The sequence below is a fragment of the Stegodyphus dumicola genome, chromosome 4 (assembly GCF_044657685.1).
Source record: "Stegodyphus dumicola isolate Sdum_Otavi_A_Nest chromosome 4, ASM4465768v1".
Taxonomy (NCBI): Eukaryota; Metazoa; Arthropoda; class Arachnida; order Araneae; family Eresidae; genus Stegodyphus; species Stegodyphus dumicola.
This window is the reverse complement of record NC_140771.1, coordinates 45,521,184-45,542,902: the sequence shown is the minus strand read 5'-3', so window position 1 is coordinate 45,542,902 and position 21,719 is coordinate 45,521,184. Positions and strand designations below refer to the sequence as shown.

Genomic DNA, 21,719 nt, shown 5'->3' with positions numbered 1-21,719 from the left:
TTTTTTAATTTTATGTGTATATTAAATATATAAAATTCTGTCCATCTGCTTAAAAGATATACTTTTAAAGCATTTAAAATTTTTAATGAGCTTTTTAAGAACCATTAAAATATTTCATTTTTACTAAAGGGCATAACATTCAATTTTTCAAAATAAATACAGAAATAGTTATTCTATTATTATTTGAGTATACATGTGTTCTTCATAAAAATTAAAAAGCATGCTACCAGCTAAGTAGCTAAAGGTATTAGACAGTAATAGTTTATCTCATAATTACATCCTTGCTCCTTAATGGAGTATTAGTTGTTTTACTATGTGTATAAAATGAGGCACACACACACACACACACACACACACACACACACAAAAAAAAAAAAAAAAAGAAATGTATTAAGTGCATAACTTAAAATAAGATTGGAATTGGTAATAACTGTTTTAGTGACATAATTCTACATCCCTCCTGTATCCATACTGCCCTTTCGACTCGACCAGTCATGACAGTTGGGAGTATTGCATCATTGAGTGAAAATGTGCAACTGCATTCTTCTGAGAAAATGTCTGAAAAAAACGAACAGCGAATCCACATCAAGTTTCTTGTGAAACGTAAGAACTCAGCCACAGTAACATTTCAAATGTTAACCGAGGCTTATGGAGACAAAACCTTTCCTCAGGCATTTGTGTTCGAATGGCATGATGGTTTTCAGATGGAAGAATCAAAATCAATATTCAAGGTAGTGTTGATTGTATTTTTTGACATTAAGAGAATTCTAATGATTGAGTAGGTTGCCAGTGGTCAGAATGTTACTCAGGACTACTACAATGTGGTAACTAAAAAGACTAAATTGTGAAAAAAATTGGAAAAAAAGACCAGAGTTGTGTAGTGATGGATGGTTGTTGCATAAGGACAATGCACCTGCTCACAAGGCCCTATATGTCTAGCAGTTTTTAACTTGTAAAAACATTACTGTGAAGAAGCATCCACGTTATTCAACAAACTTGGCTCCATGTGACTCCCCCCCTACCCCCAAAGTTAAATCTTTCATAAAGAAACTCATTTTACCTTTTTACCTCACTTAAAGATGTTCAAGTGAAAACAGAATCTGTGGATGGGCCTTTCTGAAACCTCATTCTAGGAATGTTGCTAGCAGTGGCAGCACCAAATGCAGAAGTGTGTGAATGTTGAAGGGGAATACGTTAAAGGTGATACATCACAAAGAACTAATTCTGTAAGTACACTAATTTTATTGGAACAGTCTCTTTTTTTTTTTTTTTTTTGTGTGTGTGTGTGTCATACCTCGTAAAGCAGATAAGAGCCAGTTCCTCTCAAAGAGTCTTCTGCAAAGATATCTGTCTGCCCTTTTAGAAAGTTTATTACTGGTTGTCCATCTCTTTATCACTAGTTTGTGATTATAACATAGATATTCAGGCTACTTTAAATACTTAATTTAATTATAAATTTGCTATGAAGAAACAGATATATATATATATATATATATATTTTTGTCTTGATCATCTGATAACGTTTGTTTTTGGAGACAAAAATTACAGCAATATCTCACATAGCCCAGGTAATCAGATCCATCAATATTCCAAATTGTTTGAAACCAGACTAATCAAGGAATTAAATACATTAAGAAAAAATTATAATTGGTTGACTCTCATACTCCCAAAATTGTTTTTCCTCTTTTTTTTTTCAACAAAGATTTTTAAAAAATGCATTTAAGTCTTAAAATTTGATATATTTCATAAGCATTAAAAATATGAATGTTAAAATATCTTATCCAATTATAAAATATCCTTAAAAGTTGCCAGAAGTGCTGCTAAACTTTCACCATTTTGGCAGAAGTTTAAAGGAACAGATTGTTCTTTATTTAGTTAGATATATATTGTATCAACAGATACAAGTTACAAATATAGCATAAGGGAAAACTTAAATCACTTATCATAATTTTTCATGTTGAATCACCATTGTTTATCTATTTTCAAATAAAATTGAATATTGTGTCCATTAGTGCACACTTTTCGTGATGCCAGGATCCCATAACTTTGAAAATACTGTTCTGTGGAAGGCAGGTCCTAGATTTTAATAATTTTTTCAAAATGTGAGGGAAAAACAGATAAAAGGCTATTAACTTATATTCTTGATTACTAAAACTAAACTGGTGTACATAGAACTGAAGTAAAGATCTTATGATTGTGTCATGATCAGAGCTTAAATTGTGCCGATGCTTCTTAAAATTTTTGAGATAAATCATAATTCTAGTCAGAGCGCAACAGAGCCCTAAATAAGAAGGCTCCTGCACTTCTTTAATGTAATTAAACAACAATGTCAGCAGAAAACTGATCTAAAAAATTTTATTTTTAATAATAAAATTATATTAAAAATAGATTCTAAATTCTGAATGCATGCCTCTTTTCTTGAGAAACGAATCCTTGGATGGTGGTCGACACTTTTAAGGAAAGAAAAGCCTCCATCCAAATTAAAGGCTTATTCTCGAGAAAGTACAATGAATTTATGACAGCGGGTAAATTTTTCATTCCAGTGCTAGTGTCATTCCATGGAAAAGAGCACCTGCAGACTTCTTGGAATGATGTAACCAAAGATGGGGGATCAGAATTGTCACTACTTTTTTTTCAGCTAATTCTCTGATTCGGTGAAAATTTGCTCTCCTGTCATATTTTGTTTGACAGCTAGAATTATACTGAGGGGAGATAGTGGTCAGAAAATGTTGGATTCTTCTCCTTTTGTTTTCATAACTACAGGCCATCTGTTAAAATTTTCTTTCCATTTTCATACTGTTTATTGTATTCTTTGTATTTTCATTAGAGATCCTTTAACCATACTAAAATTTTTCATGGGTTGTGTTATAAAAAGAATGGTCTTTATATCTATCATCCCTTGAACTAGTGCATTATATTCAGAGCTTAAAATAAACCAAAGAACGGTCGAGCTATTTTTTATTTTTTGTGTGAAATTGTAATTCCAGCCGAATTAATTATTGCATCTATCATTTTATTTATTTATGTTCATCTTTTCTGACATTCTTCCATAGGGCTCCGCCACTTCTAATTTTAGAAATAAAGCCCTGGTCATGATGTCATGCTTATTCATTTTTTGTGCTAAATGACACTGTTTGACAATAGTAGTGTAACATATAGTATATGCTTTACAAATCTCATTTGCTTACTTTTCTGGGAGAAGGGGGATTTTCTAAAATTTTGAAATATTCCATTTACTTAAGCTTCTTTTACTATACAGTCAAAAGTCAAATCTGGATTTAATATGATTTAAATCCAGACTCGTTGGGACTTCGGCGATTCCGGATTATTGATTTTTCTGGCTTATAGATCATCAGTTTAAATCTGGTAAGATGGCATGCAGAAATTATAAAATTAAAAATATGAAACCGTAATTTATAAAATAATGAGCAATTATGATCTAAAGGGTATCAAAATTTACAAAAAAAGAAGCTTAATATTTATTTGTTTACTTTATTAACCATTTCTTTCAACGCGCGCATACATAAAGCATAAATTACACATAGCCGAAATTAGAAAATTGCAACCAGAAAACTATTTGATTTGTATTCGTGATATTTATAATGACGAGGAATTTGATTTAAATCATATTAAAGATGGAGTACATCGAGATGAAATACTACATTTAGTAAGGAATTATAAGCCGAATAAAATAAAAACATCTGCTCTGCAGATAATGGTAGTGCTGACAGATCAACTTCCAGTTCGTTGCGCGCCGCAACGTCCCCCCCTTCCCCACGCAGAGCAGTGTAAAATTGATAAACAGATTTCGGAACGGTTAGATAAACAAAGGATATGCCTTTATCCATTTTTTGTAGCAATTCCACTTTTTGTTTGATGGACATCGAAACATACTTTCATTTTCTAGATCCTTTGGGAGCTCCAGCATTTGAAATTCTATTTGACATAATTGAAAGTTCAAGCTTACTTTTATAAAATTGCTCTTACAGTCTGCAAAAACTAATAAGCCGGATCCAATTCGAAGATTAAGAAACAACGCAATCATCAACATTAACTGAAATAGATAATTAGATAATTTTAGCTTATACCGTCCGTTATACATTAAACGCGCACGCGAAAATGTATTCTGCGCTTGCGCAGACGCATATGCGCATTCGTAAAGGTCTTGTGCGCAAGCGTAAACGTCTATGCACGTGCGACAGAAGGATTTTAGCTTTGAGGTCCGGATTATAGATCATTTCGGATTATGTGTGTCCGACTTTTGACTGTAGTTTGGAACGACTTTTGACTGTAGTTTTATAGAAATAAAATGTGTTTTGTCAAGAATAATAGAAATTGATAATAGTAATGTGTTTTATCAAGAATATTAGAAATTGATATTAAAATCAAAGTGATATATATATTTGGTATTTAAGAAACAATTTAGTAATTTTGATTATCAGTTATTATTAATCATGATATATTATAAGCAAGGATGTTTTTTTAAGTAAGTTATGCCAGAAAATAATTTTTTTCCTTTTTTTGGAGAGGGGGGGGGGTAATTATTTCTGTTATGTGAATATGAGTGTTTAATAAAGTAGTGCTGGCTGCTTTAAACAAAACATTTACATCTATATTTATTACAATAATTACGAATAAAAACCATCAATCACTACATTTAATGATACAAATTTGTTTTGATGCTGTCATAAACTTAAGAATTAATTCAAAATATAGATACAGTTCTTTGGCGATTCCGGATTAGGGGGTTTTCCGCATTATAGATCATCAATTTAAATCTGGTAAGATGGCATGCAAAAATTATACAATTAAAAATATGAAACTGTAATTTATGAAATAAAGAGCAATTATGATCTAAAGAATATCAAAATTTACAAAAAAAAAAAAAAAAAAAAAAAAAAAAAAAAAAAAAAAAAAGCTTAATATTTATTTGTTTACTTTATTAAACATTTCTTTCAATGTAAGTTGCTTCGTTTTTTTGTGCTTATACTTTCTCTTTAATTCTGTAGACAGACATAATCTCTTGTTTAGTTACATTGTTGAAGTTCTGTAACTGCTGTTTTGAGAATTCCGACTAACTTGCCAATCAAAATTTTTTCGCTTTCAATCACCTCTCTGTCACTTTCTTCACTATCGAAAGTGATATTTTCTGGATCTAGAACCATACTACAGATTTTGCCATCCGTTAATTGATTGGTGATTGGGGAATTGTCGTTACAATGAAAAACTTCTGTTATATCATCTTTATTTATTACCACTTCTCCACATTTCTCAAAACCAATAACTGGAAAATTTCACCTTTAGTTTGCGATATCCGAAATCTTTCAAATTTGCGGCTATCATCTTCATCGTCCTCACCATGAAATATAGTAGCTGGCCATAAATTATGCCAAGCATTTTTTAACGTATCTAGAGACACATCCTCCCAACGCCACAAACTCCAGAAAAGTTTGTTGCTTTGAGGTCCGGATTATACATCATTCTGGATAATGGACGTCCAGATTACGGACTTTGTACTGTATTATTATAATTACTAACATGCAATCATAAAAATAAAATACAGTTACCGTATTTTAATTAGTTATATGAGCTCTAAAGCTCTATTATGGATTTCCAAAATTACTTTGTTGTGATCTGCCATCTTCACTAAATGTTTCGTTGCATTGTAACTGTTAGAATTTTAAAGAGATGTTGAAAATATATACATATATTCAATATCAAAATTGAAATGTATAATGTTTGACCACTGCATTTTATACAGCTAGAAAATTTCCTCCCTTTTCATTTAAAAAAATTATATATAAAACATAAGCATAAAATGTTTTATCAAATTATCCTAAGTTTTTAAGATATGCAGTGTACTCTCGATTATCCAGGTATGGATAATCCATGTATGGTGGTGCCCATATGCTCAACATGATCTGGAAGATTGTGTAAAAAGCAAACATGGACCTGTCCGAGCATGCTGTAAAAACTATTGAATTGTGTCTTTAGGTTTACTTTCAATGATTACCTGATACAAGGTGTTCTGCATATGCATAGCTGAAGAAATTGTTTTGGTTGATCATTAGGATTTTATCATTTGGCACATATTTTTGTGCATATTTTCTTCTTATTCTTTTAAAAATTAATTTAAAATTTTAGAACTAAAAATTAAAAAAGATCATGCTAGAGGTTCCCCCCCCCTCCAAAGGCAGATTGTGAACAGTTACAGGGTAACATAGTTCATTAATCTACACAAGGCCAGATGTGGTGGTCTCTTTATTATGGAGGCACCTAATAGATGGGCCACCATCGCCTCCTATGAAGGGACGGACAGTTACAGCCATGCCTTCTCGGGATTCAAACCGAGGCCCTTCGGTATCGCAGTCAGACTTCTCTAACCACTATACTGTCTGGGCGGCTCATGCTAGAAGTAATAAGTGCAAAAGGTTGTTTTAAAATTGAAATAAAAACTTACGGTAATTGAAGGATTTGAACATGGCTAACTGACGGTAAAGCTCACTGAAGATTATGGAATTAGCATGGAAAACGTTTGTGATATTCTTAAACAAAAAAATGAAGTTAAAGGCCATCACAAGAAATTGTGACTGTGTGGCAGGTCTTTCTAGCAGAAAGAGCATGAAACTTTCAACACATGAAAACTTAGATTCAGTTACTGACATAGTTTAACCAGAAATCACTATGCCAAAAAAATTGAAAATGTAAAATTCTTCGAAAATGTTAGTCAGAAAATCATCGACGAATGGCAGTTCAACTGAGCCAGACTTTCGATGAATGAGGGATGTGGATATTGTTTTAAATGTCATGAAAATAGAAGAGGCATAGAGTGATACTGAAAATACAAGTTAAAAAGATACTGACAGTTACATTGTTTGAAGAACAGAAATTAGCAATGACTTCTGTTGAAACTCTATTGGAGTTTATCATGCAAAGCGGATTCGAATACAATGATAAAGTAGCACTTCATCAAACAAACAGTGAAATTTGACAATTAAATATTCTCAAAAACAAAGTAAAATAACTGATTTTTTTAAAAGGTATTCACATACAATATGAGTGAAAATTGATTATTTAGATAATCCAGGTTTTTCAATCATCTACGATTTATTTCCCCTGCACTAGCTTGTATAATTGAGAGTTCATTGTTCTATAATAAATTAGAATAATGAATAATAAATTAGAAGTTTGATTAACATTTGAAGGCTTTCATTTCCTTCTAATTATAAATGTACTAATATATGTTATTTAATTCAGGGAAATACTACTTTTTACTGGTGTATTTTTTATCTGTTTACTGTGCTACGTCTTTAGCAATTAACTTTAAGTAGTTTTACCTTATCTTTATAAAAATAGAAATCAAATTTACTAATTATCTAGAAAAATATATATTTAACATATAAAGTGAAATATTTTGCATAGATTGTCAAGAACATGTAGCTTTCCTTTTAAATTTGAATAACTATGGTCAGTTAGCAGAACATGAATTCCATCAAGTCATGGAACTTTTGGAGGTAGCAATACCTCTTTATGGTAGTGGATTAATATCTCAAAGCTGATTATTTAACTGCATCATATAGAAGTATTTAATAGGTGTGTAATGAGGTAATAAAGAGAGGAGGGCTCAAAATCACCTCTTCAGACTTCAGTAATTGTTGATTTATTAGAAGCTTATGTCATGATAGAAGATCATAAATATGAAAAATTACTTCAAGAATAGAAATCATTCTTAGAGATGGGTACAAAATGTGCTACAATTATTATATAACTTCGCATTTCTCAAGATAGTGTAGTTGCCCTAGTGTTCTTGCATATTTAATCTCTACAGTAGCAGTTGCTGTTTTATCTGAATGGAGGGAGTCTGCTGAGGTTTCTTCAGGCATTGCTGCTAAAATCTTTCTCAAGAGTTTGCATCATGCCTAGGCTTGAGAGCTTTGGAATTGAATATTATTCTGGTGTAATGTAGACAGATGTACAGAGAGCTTGCTCTTAGCAAAAACTGAATGAATTGATGAGTGTAGAATACCAGTTGGCATAGTTTAAAGCTATTGCTATGTCTAGCAGGCCAGGGCTAGACATTCTGCCACTCAGTGCAAACCTCCGCAACTCTAAAATTCTGCCATCTGGTTCCTTCCTGAATTCTAAAAACTTTGCTGTTCCTAGATACTGCTGCCTGATGCAGCCCCACTAGTTGCACATGTTCTGGCACCGGTTTTGATACCTAGAGACCCCTAACCATTTCCACTGTATAATCCAGATGATACTGGACTATTCCAACAGCAGAGAATATAGTGAACTTCTCATAAACCTGGGGCTGATATACCAGACTTTGTTTGTTTATTGCAGAATGATTGGAAATGAAGGAAAAAAACAAACAAACAAACAAAAAAAAAAAAAAAAAAAAAAAAAAAAGATCATCAGTGTAAAAAAAAAAGCTGTGTGTGGACATTATGAAAAGAAAAAGGGAAATGCATGGCTTAGTAGCAGTTACAGTAGATGACCTCATGGAATTTGGGAATTGCTTTTACCTATAGTAGTATGTAATCCAGTATATATAAACATCATTAAATTATAAATAAACATAAGTAATTCATTCATAAAAATAAATCAAATGTACAACATTAAGTTTCACATTGGTTCCCTTTTGAAATATTAGAATAATATAGTATATATGTTACGGTGAAACAACGGAATCTGGAGAATGTCGACTTTCACCGGTAAATGTCAACATTCACATAGTCTCTTGGTGTATGTCCGAAATATTTTCCAAATACTCTTATTTCTGACTTACACTGGTCAATGTCAACATTCACCATGTACTAATGGTGAATGTTGAACATATAACAATATTATACTCGTATTTTCTTCTCCGTAATTCAGTCGCAAATAAACGCACTTGAAACTTGAAATAAAAACTTAAGAACATGAGAACCTAAAACACACAATACATTCAAAATGAGAAAGGAAAATAATAGAAGTTAAAAACTTACTTAATTATACAGTATGTTCTAAATGAGAAAATAAAATAACAGTAATAAAAAACTTACTAAATTATGTGATTCAAATCTTATTTATTGCAACAACTTAAACTATTATGGCACTTTATGACTTCTCTTTTCGACTTTCACCAGAGCATATCTGTGATTGTCAACATATACAGGTGAGGGTCCGAATATACAAGAATGTAGTGCAATATTCGATCTTTCACCGACGGTGAATGTTGATATTCCCCGGTGAAAGTCGATATTCTCCAATTTCAGTCTTTCACGGTAACATATATATATTATAAGAAAAAGCATGTGCTTCCTGAAATGAGAAAAAAAGAGTGTATGCATGCAATGCTTGAGAGAGAAAGGAAACTTTTAATGCTGCTCTAATTGCAAAACCAAATGAACTTATTCTTTATATTAAATTGCTTGACAATGCAGTTAAATTGGTAAAGCTATTTTTGTGTTCATTATGATATAGGTTATCCCTCTCCCCCCTTTTTTTTTCAAATTGCGTTTAGATTAATCATGATCTTGATTTGGTCTTAGTTGTTTATCATATATCCATCTATTCAAACATTCCTAGGATAATATTGAGCAGTTCATTGAAGTTATAGTTAACAAAACAGAATTATAAATAGGGAGAGATTTTACAAGCATTGATTATATTGCCAAAGCAGTGCCATCAGCTTGTAGAATTCATAGCCTGTTTGCTATAAACTGTAATCATCTGTGCTAAGGAAGGGTTTTACTCGCACTTGTTTTCTAATTATCTGCCCTTACCGATAAGTATTTACAAGGTAATGTACTATGTTGCCAGAACAGGCAACCCATAATGTAACCAAAATGTATTTATATGGCAACCCATGTATGTGCAACAAATGAACAAGGATTTCCTCCTTCAAAATTGAGGGCCGTTTTTCTGATTAGTGTTTGTTTCTGCACTGAGTAAATTTTTTTCCCTTGTAAGAAATCATAATAGAACTATAGAGTTGGCCAACTGTGAAAAAAAAAGTGTAGCATTTTTCAGAAATATGTCATTTTACCCAATAGTAGAGAATGCAAAAATTTACACACTATAAAGTTATACTTCTTAAAAGATCAAATTTTATGAATCGAAATTTGTGCATTTCTCTGATGTTTTTTAAAGCAAAAACAGGTTGCTGTGTATGTAGGGAGAACAACAGGAAAAAAAAAAAAAGTAAGAATTTCTTGAAAAACGGAAGTGTTTCTTTATGTGGATACTTCATGCTCTTTTATGGTATTCTTAGTGCACCACCATTTTTAAAATAGCTGTTGTATTTTGTGTATTAGTTTTTCAGGGGGGCTACAGATTATCAGAAAGTACTGTTTTGACTTTTAAATATAAATGTATAATATTTTGTAAAAAAAAAAAAAAAAAAAAAAGGAGAGAGGTAAGACTTTTTTACAAATTTTACTAATTAGAAGATTTTGATTAAAAATTGTTTTTAATAAATGTTACGATAGAAATAATTTATGAACAGATAATATTTATTCTTTAAAGTGGAGATGACTGTAGGAAAACTTAAAGCTCTTGTGCAAAGGATCTTCAAAGTTGGTGCCCAGAATATAACATTAACTCGTTTGTTCAAAGAGGTAAGATGATAATGTATAATATTTGCATTATATATATATATCAGATTTTTAGTCAATTTATTTATTTATATTATTTACTTATCAGCTATGATGCAGAAGTAAAAGTAATCCTTATATTTCATTAATAGAAATAAAGTTCTAGAAATATATAATTACCTTCTTTTTAAAATAATTAATGCAGTGTGACTTTTAATTATAGCTTCCTGCACAGTTGCTTAAAGGAAGTACAATTTACTATCATTAACAGGAAAGGCACAATAATTCAAACTTTGTCACTAAATTTCAGCTTATAAAGATAGTGTAAGAAAACTTTTGATGTATTTCAGGATGAATCTCAGAAAACAGAAATGGATAATAATCTACGTGAATTATCTTATTATTCATTGTCAGACCAAGATAAAATAGCAGTAGAGTGGTAGAATATTTTGTAAGTAAACTATTTTTATCACTTTATTCTGAAATTAGATCGAAACCTTAACAATAAACTTCTATCATGTAAACTAATTTGCTTAATAGAAATAAAATGACTATGAAGATTATCAAAGAGTTCAATCAATCATCTTAAATGTTGAAACTTTTTCTCAGAACTCAAGATTCCTAAAAAATATTGTCAAATAATAATACAGGCATAAAAATTAATATTAAAAAGATGAGATAATCACAGAAAAGATTGCTTAACTGTATTTTTTCCCTTCTTTATGGATTTCTTAGCCTATAGTTCATCATATTGCTATCTATTTTATATATGTTTTTAAATTTTTATTAGCCATTACTAGCACAGCTGGTTCAGAAAGACCTTGTATCAGGTTTTTAAATGATTCTGTGGTTTTGTATTTATTGAGCTAATTTCCAGATACTGTTAATGTTTCCATTTATTGAAGTACCTCTTGATTTCTTTCATTTTTAGTAACTCACGTAAACCAACATTTCCTAAACTTTTCAGATATGAAAAGGTTGAAAAATGCTTCTGTATTTCTTTTTTTAAAAAAAGCAAAATATTCAGTTCTTCAGTTAATTCATTTGCAAAATGTCAAGTATATCAATAGAATAGCAAACATCAGATACTTTGACATGTAATTTTTATGTAAAGGATGTTTTATGTTGGATATCCCAATTACTTGTCCATGACAATTAAGAAATACCCCTCCCTTTTTGATTTTGGAAAACTTTTCTTGTGTAACTTCCTTTTCCTTTTAAGTTCCTTCCTTTTTTTCTTTCTTTAAAAAATTATTTCATTCTTGTTGACTGATTACATTTTTAAATCTGGCTATAAGTTAGTGGTGCTCAAACTATTTTATAGCACATCAGTTTATACATTATATTCACCAAGCACTTTTTTGTTTTTGCAATCTGTTTTCCATTTTTTTCCCTCTATGACTTTCAAAGAGTGAAACTTCATCAAGGTACAGCAAGAAGTCATTTTTCGAAAGGTACCACTGCATTCCTTAAAAAAACATGAAGACTGATACATATATTGCATATATTTTCAACGTATTCCTGCGAAGCCACCCTGACATTACCCTATGAACTGTTGTGCCTTTAGCCTCTTGAACAGAGCTGTTTCTAAGCATTAACCCAACTGATTGATGGACTCTAGAAAGTACTGGAAGAGGAATGAAAATGAATATCCCTGAAATTTTACAAAAAGCCCTTCTGTCTGGAAATCACAATGCAGACATAGTCCCCCCCCCCAAAAAAGGCTTTCAGAATGAACATTTAAAAAAAGCTTTTCACATTTTAAAATTTATTAAATAGTGCCAGAATTATTCTAAAAATGTGTAAACACATTTGTAATGTACCTTCAAGATAGTATCCTAAAATGATAAGTTTTAAAAATTATTATGAGTGTCCGATAAATTCTTGAGTCTATTTATTTATTAGAATACAAAATTTAATAAAATATGACACATTTATTTTAAGAAATTTATTATTAAGACACAATAACACGCCGAATAAATACTAATTCAGAAGTCAAACAACAAAAATCAGTGTTATATTTACAAAATTTTCACAGGACTAGTTTCGATGGTTTTACCGAACCACCATCTTCAGCTGCAAAACCGCAAATGAACCAGATAGGAAATAATGATTAGATAAGATAAGAAAGCCTGGACAAGAATAAGCAAGTGGTGCCATCTGTTGGTGAAACAAGAACTAAAACATAATTTCTTTAAAGGCCGAAGGCAAATTTGGATTGGAATTAGGATCGTTAACTAGAACAGAAAGATTTTTATGAATGTGAAATGCCTCTAGAAAATCCAGTTCTCCAATGGAAGATGTTTTTGAATAATTTTGGCAGCAGAAAAACTGAAAGTGTGGTTTTCGGACCAACAACGTTGAGCAACAGAAGACTTCTGTGTTTCCTTTTTTCTAACATATGCCTCATGTTCCTTGACGCAAAATTTTAAGGCTCTCTTACTTTGGCCAATGTAAATTAAACCACACTGGCAAGGAATCCTATAAATACCCCAGGAATTCATATCCGGAATGGGGTCCTTGAGTATGGAACTCGGAATTTTATTGATGGGAGAATAAACAACCCGAAAGTTAAATTTCTGCAAAATATGTGCAACTTTATAGCTAATTGATGGAAAGAAGGGAATGACAACAGAATTTTTATAATCTCCTAAAGCAAGAGTGTGCCTTTTAGTGTGTTGAGATGAGAATTTTTTAACTGCTTGCTGAATAATGTTGGGTGGAAAGCCCCTGTCAATAGCTATTGCTTTCAAATAATTTAGTTCTTCATCAAGGGCTAGTTTGGAAAAGCAAACTTGAAGAGCACAGAAAACATAGGAATAAAATGAAGCTAACTTTTGTTTAGTCGGATGACATGATTTAAAGTGTGGTGGAAGGCAAACCGATGAAGGTTTACGGTAAACCGTAGTACTGAAGTTGGATATGTTACGTGTGACCAGAATGTCGAGAAACGGAAGAGAATTGCAAGTCTCAAGTTCAAAAGTGAACTGAATAGTAGGATCAATAGAATTCATTGTTGAAAGAACTTTATTTAAATCATCTTTATTACCTTCAAACAGAGTAAAAGTATCGTCTACGTAGCGGAACCATGCCAGGAAGTTTAAAGTTTCAAACAATTTTGATTCATAATAATGCATGTAGATATCAGCCAGGATGGGACTGAGGGGGCTTCCCATGGCTAATCCCTCAGTTTGCTTGTAATATTTATTTTGGAAAACAAAATGTGTTTGTTTCAAACAGAGACAAATTTATTATTATTTATTGCTGAAAATCATTAGTTCAGTGTTATATTGCAAAATGTAATTTTATTATTAAAAAAAAAAAATAAGATTTTCTGAAATTCATTTAACTTAATGCTCTTATTATTTCAGAAATGTACCTTTTTAAGTTATAATATTTACTTATAACAGTTTTTTTTTTCCAGAATTTTGAATGAAGAAAAAGCAACTTTGTAATTTGTTCTACATCTAATAATATATTACATTTATATAATTAAACTGCTTCGTTTTTAAAATGTGTTCAATTTTTATTGGAACATTTCCTTTGAGTATATCCTAATATTCCATTGATAGAATTTAATATTTATACTTTTTGTGCATTTTATTAAATTTAAAAATACAAAAATATCACATCTTTCCGACCACATCCAATCTAAAAACCCTATGAAGAGAATTCATATATTTTCTATTTCTTTTATTTTTATAAAATAAATTTGTGCAGTTCTTTGTATTTTTCTCTTATTTAACTAACTAAAATTCATGTATTGTAATTGTCAGTCTAAAAGATAGCTAATTAAAATTCATCTATTCAAAAAATTAATATCAAGTGTTTCATATATTAGTTCATTTTAAACAGTAAACATATTAGTTCATTTTCCCTTAACATAATACTTCTATTGCTTTATATTTACCTTTAAGCAGGAATATAATGTTACCAAACAGGCAATCTTGATTTTTAATGATGCTTAGCACAGAATAGTTACTATGTTTATAGGTTTCAGTTCAAATCCTAAATAAGGTGGGGATGACTTGCATTTTTTCAATACAGGAACCCTAAAAAATTATCTTGAGAGCCTGTTTGTAAAAGAACCTGAAACACTTGGATTCTATCTTCCACGATGCTGTTACTTAAAATGTGGATATAGCTTGGTTGATAATCCTCATATTTTGCAATAATTACTTCAACCATTGGAAAATGCAGTGCGAGGGGGATCTATTTTCTGAGAATCAAACTACTGGTGTTTTAATGAGATCAAAAAACTTTGAAATAAAAAAAAAATAGCTATTGTATTTAAGTCTTTTCAATAACTAAATTTTTGCAAAATCTATTTTTCACATGTGAAAAAATGTAAATTTGATGAAAGAAAAAACTGTTGAGTTGTAGTTATAGTTTTTGAAAAAAGCCACGTAACATATGAGAAATATATCACGACTTCCTTCCACATTGGATTACATTATTTGAACAAGGCACAGCAAATTAAGGTTGCTGTCATGGAAAACTTTCTAAGGGAAATTGGATTGTATTAACATTACAAATGAGGAAGACAACAAGATAACCTATTCAATACCTATGAATAGATCTTACGGTAAACTAGCTGTATTTCATAACTTTAACCATTGAACACCTTATCGAACAGTGTGATAGCAGTGATGTTTAGTATATGAGAAAGTATTTTCTTCAACAATTAATGTAAAACAAATTAATAAAATTAATCAGAGATATGTGCTTTAGTTTCTAAATTTTGATAAAGCATGATTTAGAAATAACAATTTAAAAGTCTCCTTTTAACAACCATACTTTGTCTTTACATATATTTATCTGGCTTTTTCTATTAAGCACTCTCTCAATATATAAAATTTAAATTAAATCCATCAATTCATGAATATTTTTGATGAAAAGTTAGACATTTCAAGATCTAGAAAGGACATTGATAACATAATTTAGAAAATATAATAGTGGATTTCTTTAAAAGATTATAAAAAATTCATAATAGCTGAAACTCATTAACTTTCATAAATACTAATATAATATAAATATTACTGAATTCAACTATACCGTACAAATCATTGATAAAATTATATCTTTTAAAAATTAAAGACTTCTCAATTTTTGGCAGGATTATATGGAATCCTGAACATGTTTTATTTCCTCTTATTTTTTAATAAAAATTTCATTTATGTGGCTAGGTTCATTACTTTATGAACAACTAGTAATGAAGAAATTTTTATTCTATCTGGGCTTTTTTTATCCATATACATTTCATACTATTTTTGGTGAATTACTTTTTTTTTTTTTTTTAAATGAGATGTTTATGCACAGTTTATGAAATACAATATGTGAAAATACATGCAAAAGGAAAACATGGAAAAAATATTTATTACAATAAAAATATGTACAGCCTACTTATATGAACATTTATTTACAATATTAATCACTGTCACTTCCAAAGATTTCTTCCTCATCTCTTTTCTTCTGATCATCTGCCTCTTCAGCTTCGCTCTCACTAGAAGAGGAAGATGAAGATTTAGAGCTAGAAGCCGATTTGTTACTTGCTCTGTCATTTTCTTGTTCCTTTTCTTCTTCCTCTTCTGATGCCGCCTCTGCTTCAGATTCTTCCTCTTTTTCATCATCGTCTTTCTTTTCAGCTTCACTTTCACTTGAAGCGGATTCTGCAAATTAAATAAATTGAATTAATATTTTGAGCAAAATAAAAATATATAATTCAATTTAAAATAATAATTATTAGAACTTTTGAGAACATTAAATTTTAACTTATAATATTTGAACTTTTTTAAAATCCTTAATTTTTAGAAAAATATACTTCCTTGGTCCAAAATTTAAACATCCAGACATTTACTCAGAAACCTTACTGCAAGTAAATGTAATAGTCATATCTAATTATGGGGCAAGATCCAAACATTTTTAGATTTAGTATATGATTTTTTTTACTATCAAAAAATATCCATGCATAACTATTTTCAAGATGATCCCTTAACTCTTTCCAGCACGCTACCTTTTAAATTTGGAATTTTGACAAAAAAAAAAAAAAAAAAAAAAAAAAAAAAAAAAAAAAATATTGCACAGTCTATGGGCCTCGAGGCATATACAGGTAAAATTTTGTGAAGATAGCACTTATTTTAATTCTGTGGGGTGCCCGAAGCAGGCACACTGAATCACTAGAGCTTTAAAACGAGTGCTGAAACGAGCACTGCTGGGAATCATGTAAAAGAGTAAGAGATTTTGCCTATGATTAAATAACACTAAATTCATAATACCGTAGCAGATTTAGCATTACCCAGGGTGTGCCACCGTGAGGCTTGCTACTCTACACCCACCTTAAAAAAACTCTTCTCGGCTATTTGATGATTACATGCGTATAAATTTTCCATTCATACGCGTGTAATCATCATATAACCAAGAAGAGCTTTTTTAGGGTAACTTGGGTATATGAAAATTACATTTTCGTCTATTTTTTTCATAGTGTTACTTTTTGAAGAAAGTGACACCACCTTTCAAAAAGCACAACCCAATATTGGATGCTTTGCACATGTACCAGGATCCGTATCAGATTCACTATCTGAAAGTAATTCGTGTAGCACTTTCAGTGATTCAGAAATGGTCAACCCTCTCTGATCTATTTGGAAAATAATTAAAAATCCTAAAAATAAACTAATATTACACTACAATTTGAAATTTTAAAATAAAATAAAATAAATATCTACAATTGAAAACTATGAAACATAGCAATAACAAAACTTCTTTGAACGAAAGAGAGAAAAAAAAAAAAAAAAAAAAAAAAAAACAGCTAACTGATAAATTACTTGATAACCAAACCTCCAAAGAAAAACAGGAAATGAATCGCAGATGTGGATCCACCTTTCTATAGTCAATGAACTGACCGGAGAGCTGCAGAGAAGCAAAGATACAGGTGTTGGTTTAGTTTTAGTCCCTCAGTGAGCCCATTCTGGGCACACCTGAAGTTCGCTGTTCAATTTTAGGCAAGATCTCAAGGTAAAAATTTATAACTACTATAGAATAAGGAGATTAGCACACAGCCAAGAAAATAACATGGAAATTTCTTTTCAAACAATTCTTTTTATATCCCTAAAAAAAAAAAAAAAAAAAAAAAAAAAAAAAAAAAAAAAAAAAAAAAACATCTGGAAGATTTCTTTTAAAAATTAGGGTCTTTAAAAACAAAACATGGCTAAAATATATGGACTGGTTTGTGTTGTGTTGCCATCTAGTATAAATAAATAGTTCAGAGTAACATATAAATCGTTTTTTATTCAACTTTTCTGTGCGTACAGAAGGAAATTAGGAAATTTTTAGGCCGCAAAGGGTTAATAAAACTTTTAGCAGAGCTAAAACACCTTCTAGAAATAATGCAGCAAGCTATCTTTTGCAACAACTTAAGATGCCTATTTCAATGCTGGGTTACTTTATTGTGTTGATATAAACCTGCATCTCTGCAGATTTTATTTCATCCATGGAAAGATACAAAAATTATAGGACAGTTAAATGAATAAATGGGATATGAAAGCATTTTAATAATCCTATGAAAATTTTATGACTATTAAGGATTCAAGCACAGTCAAATTATCATCAAGATTGTACCATCGTTTATTTCCCAGAATCTCTAGCTGTTTAAGATGGATAAACTCCAACAAATGAAATAAAATATTTAATGCTCCTAATTCACTGTTTTGGTTTCAAAAAAATTCAAGATGGATAATGTCATAAGTATAAAGAACATCTCCAGCATGACTCTGCTGCAATCCTACCATTATATTTTTGGTCACAAAGAGGACAATTTTCATATTAAAGAAACATGCTTAATAAATTCTCATCGTCTATTTATGATTATTTTACCTATATGTATACGGTAAAAATAACAATTAAAAAATATATTGCTCCTGGCTTCAATCAGTTAACAGTGGCACAGAGTGTTGCCACTGTTAAAATCTTACTAGGAATCGATAAAGCTTTTTATGGTGAAAGCAGAAAAGGTCTATCAAAACTGATTAGATTTATGGCAACACCTAAGGCCTAACTGGTCCAACATTAGTACAATTATGTTAAAAGATGATAAAACTCAGGAATACTACTAAGATTCTTCGTCAAAATACACTGGCAAATAGTCTCCAATAAGTAAGAAATTTTAACAATGTGCTCAATGACTCAAAAACAATTCTGATACACATACTGCTACATGAATCAAAATTTTCTCACCTGCAGATCGACCAAAATGCAAATATCTTCAGTGAATTTTCAATCCTCTTTAAAATATATTTATATCATCTGTAGAACTTTTCTTGCCATTATAAAATCACTATATGCCTTTCATTAACATTTTTGAATTCACCAGCTATTTTATCAAAATGCTGAAAATGATTGATGTTACAACACTACTCTAGAAAAATCTGCTTCTTAAAATGACTAATTATGGCACAATCATCTGTATGTGCAATTCATTTACATTCCACAGGGAAACCATTTTCACTATAGGCAACATTGTAACTTTAATTACATGTTTGTATTAAAATGGATGTATACTATTAAATATACCAAATAAAATCACATAATGATAGACATTATCATTTAGAATTCATACATTTCTCACAGGCAATAATAAACCTGTTTAAAAAGAAACCAAACTTTGAAATTAGAGTGTTAATGCATCAACTTGGGAATCTCGCTGTAATGATGTGGTGTAGCATTAACCTTGAAATTAAACCTTGCTGCTTTTTTCTCTAAAATACCACATCATTTTGTCATTGTTTAGGAGCTGTCGAATAAATGTATATTTTCTGTTCTTAGTTATTTACATTTTGAAAATGAAAGATCTTGAAAAACAATGAGCTTCAGTGAAGTTTTGTGTAAAATTACCAAAAACATTTATTAAACCATTTCAGATATTGCAACAAACTTGATTGACTCGAGAGGATTGTTTTAGCCAGTCTCAATGGTACCTCGAATCAGGCAAAAATCCACCAAAGAAGACCTAAGGAACAAGCACCCTTCCACGTCAACAGGCAATCTTCACATCAAGAACGGGTGTGCAAGAATCCATGCAAATTATTGTTTAACTGTCCACGAGATTGCTGAATATCTAGACATTACTAAAATGATCATGGAATCTTTATTGAAAATCTACAGATTAATTGAGCTGCAGCAAAACCTGGGCACCATCTCTGACTGATATGCAAAAAAATGAATGATGCTGCAGCTAGTCAGGAGCTGTTAGATGATTCAAATGCAAATCAAAACTTCCTAAAACACAACAGGTGATGAAACACAGGTTTACAGATATGACATTAAAACAAAAAAGCAATCACCACAGTGTGTAAAAACAATAATCACCATGATAAAAAAAGACATCAGAATCAATCAAAAGTATAATGTTGATTAAATGTATAATTTTAATTTAACAAACTCATGATAAATAATCCTTGTGCAGTCAAGAAAAGTGATCAACATTATTCAATTTAAATAATGATCATGTTTCATTTTCACTTGTTAAAGTCAAATATCAGCACACAATTTTATTTGGATGTTTGAGGCATTTAAGAGAAGCAGTTTGACAGAAGAGGCCTGACATTTGGAGAAAAAAAGACCTGGATACTTCACCTTGATAGTGTACCTGCACACTCATTAATCTTTATTCACAGACAAACACAAAATGATTTCCATCCCACAGCCTGTGTATTCTCTTGATCAGCCCAAGGACACTTTTTTCTCCCAAAGTTGAAATAAAAAGTCAACAATTTAATAACAGAAATCGAAGAAACTTTAATGCAAGACTCGCATGCAGTCCTACAAAATGATTTCCAACAATGGAAAAACATTAAACGTAGTGTATAAATAGAGGAGGATAATATTTTAAGGGAGACAGGTCTGATTAAAAGCTAAGTTTCTTTTTGGACAGATCTTACATACATTCTCTCTTCCGTCAGTTCAATTCTGCTTTCAATCAGATGACACTTGAAATCTTTAACGTAAAGAAGCATGTATAAAACAAACCTCATTATTAAAGATTAAAGTATATATATAAAGGTTTACAATGACATTTTGAGCTTAAGGTTCAAACTTTGTAAGATTCAAGACCTATTTCAATTCATAGAAAAAGATGTGATTTCGAGTAACTAGTATATGTGTAATGTTCTTCACAAACGCAAAAATGTTTTATTAAGCACAGTTTAATTCATATCGAGAAGATAATTAAAATTTGGAGTACATCATATTAAATTTTGTAGCAATTTATTTAATTCTAACAAAAAAAAAAAAAAAAAAAAAAAACCCACAAACTAATGCATTTTGTGTTTGTTTTATATTTCTAAATTTTTTTGTTTGGTTTCCAGTAGTCAGCTACCTTAATCTTTATATACAATGGAACATTGCCAATTTTTCTTAGCTTGATACTTGTATAATTAAATAACTCCAGTACTTTTCTCTCTCTCTCTCTCGTTTTTTTTTTTTTTCTCTCCCCTTTAAAAAGCTGTTCTAGGACATTCATTACAATGAACCATTTCTTCCATGCTTGATACTAAATTAATCTTTTTTAGTTTACTGAGAATATCAGTGAGAATTATCTCCTTTTTTACATTATAATGGTAAGTTCATTCTTAATTTATTAGTAAATTATGAATACCTTTTTATTTTGAAATCTTTCGGATTGAAGTATTAGCATAGCTTACCTTTTTCCTCCTCCTGATCCTGTTCTTCTCCACCTTCATCGCCTTCATTTTCTTCCTCAGCCTCATTTTCTTTTTCGCCATTGGGCTGGGCCACTTCCTCCTCCTCTTCCTCTTCTTCTTCCTGAGGTGCATCTAACTGCATCATTCGCAATTCCTATTAAAGTATTTAAAATATGTTTTAATGATGCCGAAGAAGAATTTTTTAAATTAATTTTCTCTCATGTACATTCATGTAAATACATTTAGATATAAATATAAAAATAAAGGTTTCAGATGGTTGCAGCTTTATTATCATATTTCAATGCAGGTCAAGTTGCAAAAGGAAGGAGAAGAATGCTCACTTGCCAACATAAGAAAATTTAAGTGAAAAAGGTGTCACATATACATTTGGCTTTCATAAAAATAATACTGCTGCATTTCACATCACAAAAATTTATTATGTTAC

General features: G+C 30.5%; 2 protein-coding genes across 4 annotated transcripts in view; one reads left to right on the top strand and one right to left on the bottom strand.

Moving 5' to 3' along the window:
- Positions 1-19,511, top strand: part of Tbce (Tubulin-binding cofactor E) — a 73,933-nt gene extending 54,422 nt beyond the window's left edge. For 2 of the 3 annotated variants that reach the window (XM_035359735.2, XM_035359736.2), the window contains 3 exons: positions 10,513-10,604; positions 10,931-11,031; positions 14,005-14,094. In XM_035359735.2, coding sequence (XP_035215626.1) covers positions 10,513-10,604; positions 10,931-11,023 — 185 coding nt within the window. In that variant the 3' untranslated portion in view covers positions 11,024-11,031; positions 14,005-14,094. Of the gene's footprint in view, positions 1-10,512; positions 10,605-10,930; positions 11,032-14,004; positions 14,095-19,492 lie in introns of those variants that run through there. The other variant, XM_085814795.1, reaches the window with a different exon arrangement.
- The window catches only part of atms (RNA polymerase II-associated factor 1-like protein antimeros), a 46,206-nt gene continuing 40,425 nt past the window's right edge, over positions 15,939-21,719 (bottom strand). The window contains exons 12-13 of the mRNA XM_035359737.2: positions 21,275-21,428; positions 15,939-16,249 (exon numbers count right to left, since the gene is read on the bottom strand). Of these exons, the coding sequence (XP_035215628.1) occupies positions 16,008-16,249; positions 21,275-21,428 (396 nt within the window). The 3' untranslated portion in view covers positions 15,939-16,007. The remainder of the gene's footprint in view (positions 16,250-21,274; positions 21,429-21,719) is intronic.